Here is a 10,356-nt window from a genome sequence, read left to right as displayed (position 1 = left end):
ATCTCATGTCCTATTCCAGTTCCGGTTACCGTTTTCGCTCCCGTTCCTAACATATTATATTAATCTTATTTCGAGGAAGATTGCTATGGCAAAAAAAACCTACTATTGGTATTCCGCGGGAACAATAAATTTTTCCAGGATAAAATAATAAATAATAGCCTATGTCCTTTCTCAACCTGTAGTCTATCGCTGTACTAAATTTCATCAAAATCGGTTCTGTAGCTCTGGCGTAAAAGCGTAACCAACAAACTTACATTCACATTTATAATATGAGTAGGGATAAAGCACAAATACCGCGTTGTAAATTTTATTCTTCACCAAGCACAATACAGAACCCCATATCGTTGGAAAGGTCTTGACAAGAAAGGCTTATGCTATAATCGTTAAGTTTGTGTTTCTAGGTGTTCGGGCTCAAAAGTTATTCAGGTTCAAACATATTTCCATTGAAAATGAGGTTTGTTAACAAGAACGTGCCAACAATGGCCATTTTGAACAGATTGGTTTATTTACTTACATTACACGGGCAGGAGACACGCTAGGGACGACCGGGTCATCACTAGTTTTGAGGTGATTGCTATTCGAAAGTCTAATAATCGTATACATGTTGTTAAAACTGAAATACATTAATATTATTGTTATTATCTCTGGTCTGGCGCACCCCAGTATCAGCTCAAATCATGATCGCGTATAACGCAGAGCTGCTCAAATTGTCGCTGACCTAGTGCTCTGTGAACGGCTCCGTCACCTGGCATTGCGTCGCTTCATTGTGTGTATTCTATCGTATTTATCACGGGAGTGTTTCGAAAAGCTGTTTCGCCTGATTCCTGCCGCTGAATTCCACCTTTGCACGACACGCCACAAATTAGGATATCATCCCCACAATCTGGATGTGTGGTGTTCCTCCACAGTGTGGTTTTCAAGGCACTTTCTGCCACGTGCTATAAAGTTGTGGAATCAGCTTCCTTGTGCAGTGTGTCCGGGACGATGCGACATGGGCTAAAGGCCGGCAACGCTTCTACGTACGATTCCTCTGGTGTTGCAAGAGAATGTAGGCGGCGGTGATCACTTAAGACCAAGGGACCCGTACGCTCGTTTGTTCTCCTGTTCCATAAAAAAATATTATCCCAGCATCGCAGAAAACGATTGAGTGATCAGTAGAACGCCAAATAATGGCCCTCCTTTAAGTTACTTAAATTATATTTACCAACAGCTTATATGTCAAAAAATAAGAAACAAAATGATTATATATGCAATTTAATGTATAATAAAAACATTTTCAATACATAACACCAGTCTTAATTCTTATCACTCAGTCCTTTACAATATGCAAAAACAATAAAATATTACACATCCGATCTGCTTTATAATCACACCTGCTTATTATCCTTCTCTTCTGCACTACCTTCTATATTTATCTCTTTCCTGACTGGTCCAGTTTGTGTAATCGGAACATTCCGTTCACCTTCTTGTATTTCAGCTTTCTTCGGCGCCAAAACTGTAAGTACGCCATCAGATGAAAGCCTCGATTCGATCGCGTCTATATTCAAATCCTGTGGCAACTTGAATTTCCTCACGAAATGCCTCGTCACAAAACCATGTTCATCCTGTTTTTCTTCATGTTTCCCTTCCACTACAATACATCCTTCCGAAGTTTTGACAGTTATTTCGTCGGGCGAGAAATGCTGGACATCAATGTTTATAGACCACTTGTCTTTATCAACTTTAATCGCCGAGCTGGTATCGCGAGGCCACCAGAATCTGTTGAGCCTGGGTAAAGGACTTGTGGATGCAGTTAATAAATCGTTTGGTGTTAATGTTAAGCCGAAATTTTGGTCTAGAAGGCGTCTTGGCCATCGCGGTAGGTCGTAGTCGAAGAAATAAGGCGCAAGAGACATTTTAAATATACTTTCAGAACGTTCAATTTCAGTATGACGCCGGCCAGCGCTTGAGACTGTTTATATACGTTTGGCATAGGTGTTTGTTGACGCCAACGAATATTCTGGGTGCAAACAGAACGCTCATGAGTCACGTATGCATCACAGATAATATTTACGTCTGAGATACAATCGAGATTTATTTAAAGGACATAAGTAAGTCTATATTTACAGCTTTACCGTGTGTAACACAGTTATTTATAGTATCACAATACTCGCCTTCACGTTCAACTTTTACTTTGGTAAGACATTGGAAGGAATAAATTAAATAATAATTGTTCTTCCGAAAAGCATCATTCCATTTTGGCAGACTGTAAATATAAGTCTTGGATTTTATGGTGTGACTAAAATATCACGTTTCAGAAGATTTAATTTACTAAGACTAGTTATTAGACGAAATAACTACTAAATATTGGAAGCAGTATAGTATAATAAACTGGTATTCGCTGTTCAGCTTTCTACTTTAGACGTTATTTTTACAGCCTTGATTCTTCGGATCATCTGATTTATTCGGATCATAATCAGAAATCTGTACAAATGTTTCACAAGGATGGTTTAGCCCACAACCCATCCTTAAAGCTGTAACTTTTAAATGACCATCAGGCGAAAGTTCAGATTTAACACAGTTAGGATCACATCCTTTCGGCAGTTTGAATTTTCTTACAAATTTACGAACAACGAAACCGTCTTTCGTTTTTCTCTCATGTTTCCCTTCAATTATCAGGTATTCTGAGCGCGCTTTTACTCTTAATTCTTCTTTCGTGAAATTGCGTACGTCTAAAGTAACTTGGAATTTATCTTTAGCTATTTTAATTGTAGGCCTAACCCCTCTTGTTTGAGATATCCAAGAATATAGCTTAGGGTATACGATAACTCGCATAGCCGGTGTTATAATCATTTTTTCAATTTATCATTTTTGTGAGTATCAGCCATAAAAAATCTGGATGGTTTGGTGTTATTATTATTCAAGATTTTGTTATGACATTTTATGACAGTTAAATGAGTGTCTATCTTGTATCCCTAGTGTTTAAATTCTCTTTGCTTGTATCTATAGACCACTGCTATAGACTAATTATTTTAATTTGGTCTATGGACATCACACATAAATAAGGTCTGTGGTAGAGTAAATAAATTTGTTTATGCCCTGAGGTGCCTACGAAAATGAATCCGTGCGATTTGTGGGGTACGTACGTCTCGTGAAAACCGCTTTACAAACATTTACGAAATTAGTATTATTGTAAAGAGACATAAAATATATCTTTTCACCACTGCCAAGGAAATGTATAGCCGCCACCAATGACATCCAAATAGACTTGTTTACAAAAAAGCACCCAAGACTACTTTGTATATCAAAAATTGTCATGCCATGTGTATTCAAATATTGAATAATCTTCCCGATGCTATTAAAGTGTTGAACATCGTGTATGTTTGTTACCCTTTAAAACTCAACTAATTCAAGTTCTATGCGGCTTCTGACATATTTAAAATTGTGAATTTTTTATAATCTTGTATTTAACTTTGAGTACCTACTCGTATTGTACATTTTGTGTAGATGTTAATATGATGTAACAATGAAATATGTGCTTGTAATGTTAAAATTTTATTATTATATAATGACGTGGAGCTGATGTAATTTGCACGCCCTTTTTGACTAATGTGTTGATTTGTATTGTAATTTTTGTTAACTTTTATACACATATTATACAAAAAAATAATTGTTATTATTATTATTATGACCATAGGTACTTGTGGTAGGTTCTCAAATGCCGAACCATAGACTTAAACATACTAGCGTATTTTTTTGACGTGCATATTTAGAAATAAACGGTGGCCCTAACTTATTGTGGTATGATTTGCCTTGTGTAAAATAATGAGATTTTTTTAATTTTAATATCTGGTATCCACCCGGATAGTATAAACAAGGCCGGATAGGCCGGATACCGGATACTTACCGGATATCCGTTTCATATCTAATCTATACTAGACTATTGAACGTCCTAATAAACTGTACAAAAAACATTTAACGACTAAAGAACGGCTTGACCCAACTTGATGAAAAATGGCGTGTAGTAAGAATATATTGAGATTTCGTTAATAATCTACTCGTCCAAAATACCGCAGTGTCTGAACACGAAGGTTTTCAACCACTGATGACTTACGGTACGCAGACGTAGTCGCTGGGTAACTATGGGCCTGATGAAATAGCTCATGGTCGCTCAGAGGGCAATGGAAAGGGCTATGCTCGGAGTTTCCCTGCGAGATCGAATCAGAAATGAGGAGATCCTTAGGAGAACCAAAGTCACTCACATAGCCCAAATGATTGCGAAACTGAAGTGGCAGTGGGCAGAGCACATAGATCGACGGACAGATGGCCAGTGGGGCAGAAAAGTCCACGAAGGCGACCACGTACCGGAAAACGCAGTGTTGGTAGGCCTCCCACAAGGTGGGCCAACGATCTGTTCAAGATCGCCGGAATACGTTGGATGTGGGCAGCGCAGGACCGATCGTCGCTCGTGGAGATCTTTGGGGGAGGCCTTTGTCCTGCAGTGGACGTCTTCCGGATGATGATGAAATAAACAATCATGTAGGAATTTATTTCTCATGTTTGCCATACTTAGCGAGCACAGCTTTTATTTTTATGAGCCTAAACTGTTAGTTATAAGCGTACAAACGGTGACAATGCAAAATAGATCTCCAAATGTTTAAACTTATCTATATCATTATAAGGCTGGGTTGCACCAACTAACTTTAACAATAACAAACAGTTTAAAGTTCCGGTTTAGCAAAAAATGTGTTGCACCATTTGACAATTTTTAAATTACGTCATAAGTTTAACAACGACCTGTCAAAAATCTCAAATAAATATTCGATACTGACTTGATAGTCTAAGATCCTACTGCTCGATTCTGCAGTAAGTGTTTTTTTGATAAAAACCAATTTTAAATGGGCATTTTTTAACTGGCAACCATGGTAAATCGTAAATATAAAATTTCAATTTTGTTTTAAAATAAAAATAACAAGTAACTGTAAATAATCAACAATAATAGATATACCTGTTTGATATTGTACCTGGCAACCCTAATGTTGCGGCTGACTGAGAGCTGGAAATCATATTTTTTCAATTCTTCACATACTTTCCTTTAAACTGACGTAAAATTGATTCAAGAGACATATGGTTCAAATTTATATCAGAAAAATAATTGTATCAAAATTAATTATAACAAGTAATTGCGGTTAATTTTTTATAGGCAACCTATCGCTATTACATTGCATACTCCCTCAACGTTCATTTAAAATTAATTTTATCAAAAAACACCTACCCGCAGAATTGTGCAGTGGGATACTTGTACTATGTCACTTTTTATCTGTAACTTTAACTATGCTAAGCAATACGACACAATAATACACATTCTAAAGTCAGCGTTACTGTTAACGTTAAATTTGACTCAAACCATAACTATAACATCTAATATGATGGAATCCAGCCTAAATGTGCATTTCAGTTTGTTTCGCAACGCGTTCACGCCTTTCAACATAACTAATCATGAAAGTTTAAAAGCAGACACCTCAGGCATAAGTATAGCAAAGTTTATAATATTATTATCTCAAAATTATTAAAGTTTTTGAAGGAGCGCGATACCAATTTAATGCGTAATAGTACTTGAATTATCTCAAAATACAAAAACACATGTATTAACTGTTATCATATTGACAAATATATTATCTATCGAATCTGTTTACTATTAGCAATAGCTTCTCCTGATTACCTATAGGTAAATACTTAATAAAAGCAAAGAATATAATAATAGAGATCATTTAAATCCTTATGGCAGAAAATGGATTGGACCATTTGGAGTTTATCTATAATGTTTAGTTTCGTATGAGCGAAGAATATCTTGAAGAGAGTTGGCTTGTTCCTAAAAGACATTTTCATGTTCCTACCTAACATACTGTTAAGGTGGCTCAAGTAGAAGCGGGCGGTACCTGTCACCTTCCGGACGAGAGCCCTGAAGATGAGCTGGAGTCGAGGGTCACGAGTCATACGGGAGTCTAATAGACGAATCGAAACGGACTGCAGAGCTTTTGTCCTGGTTGAACTCTATTCGCCATTTCCTTAACTAGGCTCCTAGCTGGAGGAGGGGAATATCGTTGATATACGATATGTAAAGAAGCGATGAGAGCACTGATTTGGCACCTTTTTTGGATTCTTTTTGTAGAACACATACTAAGTACTCTTAAAAAAATAGTCAATGTAGTTTTTACTTCGTAAACATTTTATAATACATCTAATTTATAAAATTTTCGTGTCCCGGTGTTTGTTACCAAACTCCTCCGAAACAGCTAAACTAGTTTGTTTGAAAATTTGTGTGCATTTTGGGTAGGTCTCAGAATCGGCCAGCATCTATTTTTCACACACCTAAATGATAAGGGTCACCCACCCCTAATTATTTTGTTTTATTTTTTCTGCCAATTTTTTATTTTTATTTTAGTATTTATAATTTTCACCCGTCTACAATCAACACTTATTTTTATATTGCGATTGCAATATTATTCTATTCCATCCACTGATACGCAATATGGTTGCAATATGGCAATCGAATATAATAATTATTGTAGTAGGGTAGGGTGGGGCACATTGTTACAAAAAAAATATCCGATAATGTAGCGACGAAAATATTTATTAAATCAACTTCTAACTAGCATGTTTGTAAACATTAATAGCCTCTCTCCATTTAAAATTATTTTTAACACAACTTTTATTAGGAACTTCTTTATTTAAGTTGCATTTTAATCAGATCAGTCGATTGTAACCCCGTATCTGGGGTACTCTGTTACAGGGTAAGGGGCACAATGTTACAACATCAAAATAGTATAAAAACGTTTTCAAGAGAAAGAAAAATCTTAATATGACTTCCAACGATACCGTTGCCATATCTAGTTTAAGAGGAAAGTAGAAATGACTCAAACTAACTCACAAAATAACTCACTTTTCCACTTTTACGTAAATAGCTGACTTTCTATACATAATTTTAAAAAAAATCAGTAATTTTCGAAGTTTTTCAGCTCTCTTGCAATGAATTTCTTTTCTTTGTGTTATATTCTTTTTGTTTACTTTTTCATGTGTATTTCTTACCATTTTCTTTTAAAATCTTAAGAAATGTTAGTTGGGTATCATTGTAACACAGTGGCCCAGGTGAGACAAATCGAAAACAAATATCAACAGTCTCTTTTCAGAAATATTTAAGAAAATCTACTTAACGATAATTTGAAGCTAAATATACAGGGAATAGAGGAAAATACAATCACCTTTACATAATACATCAAGAAACAAAATAATAAATCTGTTTTTTTTATTTTTGATCACATAAATTCGATTTTTGTTTGTTCTTTCTAAAACGCAGTACAGACTGAAGTGATTACAACCGTTCAAAGATGGCCGCTTATGAGGTTATAAAACTGTATACAGCCATTATAAAAATAAATGTCAGGAACATAGATACGAGTACTTGCATTGTAACAGTGTACCCCATGTAACACTGTTCCCCACCTTACCCTATGATAAATTTTATGTACGATATATTTAGTAGGTATGAGAATCGGTCGCCATCTATTTTTTATGCCCCAAAAATTTAATTAATAATTTCTTTTTATTACTTCATATGACAATACTACAATAATACAAGTCTTACGTTCGAAGCGACACCTGTGGCAAAAAGTGTCAGTTTTCTTCCTCATATCTTCCCTTTCTTGGCGTGCGTCCGTGCAGAATGGGATGTCGCTATGTCAGCTTAATGGCTGACAGGCTTGCCCTGCATGTTTCAGTATGACAACTCTCTCTGTTATCCCTACCTAAACATTTTATTTAGATAAAACCTTTAGTTGCGAATGCAACGGGCAACTACAAGTTATTAATAAACTAGCTGACCCGACAGCCGCTGTTCTATCTACAGAAAAAAAAATGATATAAGAATTCGGGGATGATGTAGTCTAAGCCGTCGGAAATGTTAAATCAAAGTTACATAATGTGTGAAAAATGAAACAAAAACGTTTTTCTGAATGATTTTAGAATATGTAGTCGTATGTAGTAATAAAATGATAAGGATTAATATAGTTTGATTGTGTAAACAGCTGTTACATTACCGGCTTATAATTGCCAATTTTTAAAGTATTAAAATGGATATAGTATGTTAAGAGATATACATAATGCCATCGCGGACTTTTCTGTAGATATGATACACAAATTCCCCATACATTATTTTCGTTGAAGGCTCCCTAGCGGCTTATTTTTTCCGATACCAACAAATATCGTTAATGTATACAAAGATATATCCAAAAACAAGATTAAATACCTTCGACGAGTATACCACACTATACATTGGTGAAAACGGCATGAAAATCGGTGTAGTAGTTTTTGTGCTTGTCGCGAACAGACCGACAGACAGACGCGGCGAAGGACTTTGTTTAATAATATTAACAATTATGTGGTGATAAAGAACGATTTATTGTGTTGCGTTGTGAGGATTATAATAATTACGAAAAAATCAATTAAAGCCTCTAGGTTTTTCTATCTTGTATCACCGTTAGAGAGAATAATGTACTCTCTTGCTCACTATCCACACTTACGCTAGTACATATATTGTTCGTCTATACGCACTAATATTGATTATTTGTTAGGTAGGTAGGCACTTACATCCGACACGGTCTAGACCGCGGCCAGACGTCGTGGCTTAGTTTCAAGGCTGTACCCACGTCACAATAGTGGGTACCATTCATATATCCCTAAATCTAGTGACATAATACTAAACCTGGCCTAACACTGAACCATTAGTGAAAATTTTATGTATACAAATTATTTAAGTTTTTTTTAGTGTTAATTCCGCCAATATTTGTCTTTAAAACAATTCGACACGTGTTTCGCCTCTACACGAGGCATCCTCAGGACGTGTTGTCTCGCCAAAATCTGGCGAGACAACATAATATAATTATGGATTTCCGCAAAGTAACGCCTTATTCAATAAATTTTCGAAAATTTTATGAACAATGGTTAGAAAAAACTTAAGTGCCCAATACCAAACCCCCATTCCTTAACTTCAACTGTCCCCTCAAATCAATATTATACTCTTAATGGCCAACCCATCACCGTTGTGGATTTGAGACCTTAGTACCAAAGGTGAACAATATAAGGAAATAAAAAAGTCAATTTATTGAAAGAAATTTTATTAAATAATCATTAATTCTAAACCAAATCAGTCTTACCAAAAATTTAATGGAATGAACAAGCGTGAAAAAACTAACACTACTTTTATTGGGCTTTATCACCATTTGCTTGATCTGGCACTTCCTTTCTCACAGGCCCAGTTTGCATTATTGGAACTTGACGTTCACTCTGGACTGCCTGTGGCGCCTTCCTAGGCGCTACAACAGACAGTACACCATCTGAAGACAGCTTCGACTCCACATTCTCGGGCACGCACCCTTCCGGCAACGCGTATCTTCGAGTAAACTGGCGAGAAATATAGCCGTGCTGATCTTTCTTCTCCTCATGTTTGCCTTCAACCACTATATAACCATCGGCGGTTTTAACGCTAATTTCCTCCGGCGCGAAATGGTGGACATCTAAATTTATTTGGAACTTTTCTTTGTCGCTTTTGATGCTGGATCCTAGGTCTCGAGCAGCGGCTGCCAAGTGACGCCACGGTCTGTAGTATTCCCGGCTGGCGACTGGACCGGCCACAACGCTGAGGATATCATCTGGCGTCAAACCCAAGCCGAAATGCTGATCCAATAGGCGCCTTGGACGCTCCAATTCATAATCATACAAGAATGGAAGTAGAGACATTGTATTTGAACACTTTGTATTATTTTATGAATGTTAAAAATGCGTTTTCTGCGAGACAGAAAATTCAACTTCACTCTCAATTGTTTGAAATAAACTGACGCTGTAAAGCTGCGCGCGTCCTATTTAAGCGACGAGTATTCTAGAGAGTTGTAGAAGGTTCGCGATGGCAGGTGCTGCAAACTTTTGGCAGCTACGGATTAAAAAACTGCGTATTTGTTCAAATTTTGTTTATTAACCACCTATAAAAAGTATTGAGTGTCTAAATAAACAATGTACGTAATTTATTACTCGTGATGTATGTATGTATAATTCTCTAACATTTAAGTTAGAAATAAACTGTAATTATAAAAAAACTCACTCAGAAAATAGACAATTTGTGTCAAAATAAATTTTAAGTATAATATAATTTCAAAGATTAGATTACTGCATTGTTAAGGTTTATAATTTTTTTGTTTTCGTTACTATAAACTTAATACAACCTATGTTTTTTTCCTCTATGTCTACGCGCATTCAATTATAATACTGGGAAATGCAGAAAGAAATGGAAAATGAAGAATGGGAAATATTAAGTTAAAGCGATTA

General features: G+C 35.9%; 2 protein-coding genes across 2 annotated transcripts; both read right to left on the bottom strand.

The window, feature by feature from the left end:
- Positions 1–1,238: 1,238 nt before the first annotated feature.
- Positions 1,239–1,944, bottom strand: LOC126980083 (protein lethal(2)essential for life-like). The gene has a single exon (XM_050829699.1). It carries the CDS (start codon positions 1,893–1,895, stop codon positions 1,368–1,370), a length of 528 nt encoding a protein of 175 aa, XP_050685656.1. The 5' UTR covers positions 1,896–1,944; the 3' UTR covers positions 1,239–1,367.
- Positions 1,945–9,135: 7,191 nt separating this feature from the next.
- Positions 9,136–9,876, bottom strand: LOC126980089 (protein lethal(2)essential for life-like). Its single transcript, XM_050829704.1, has one exon. It carries the CDS (start codon positions 9,772–9,774, stop codon positions 9,238–9,240), a length of 537 nt encoding a protein of 178 aa, XP_050685661.1. The 5' UTR covers positions 9,775–9,876; the 3' UTR covers positions 9,136–9,237.
- Positions 9,877–10,356: the final 480 nt, after the last annotated feature.

The sequence above is a fragment of the Leptidea sinapis genome, chromosome 4 (assembly GCF_905404315.1).
Source record: "Leptidea sinapis chromosome 4, ilLepSina1.1, whole genome shotgun sequence".
Classification (NCBI taxonomy): Eukaryota; Metazoa; Arthropoda; class Insecta; order Lepidoptera; family Pieridae; genus Leptidea; species Leptidea sinapis.
This window is presented reverse-complemented; position numbering and strand designations above follow the sequence as displayed.

What these genes read in the sequence shown, in the direction of transcription:
- LOC126980089 (XM_050829704.1), bottom strand. Translation starts at nt 9,774, where the DNA reads ATGTCTCTACTTCCATTCTTGTATGATTATGAATTGGAGCGTCCAAGG.
- LOC126980083 (XM_050829699.1), bottom strand. Translation starts at nt 1,895, where the DNA reads ATGTCTCTTGCGCCTTATTTCTTCGACTACGACCTACCGCGATGGCCA.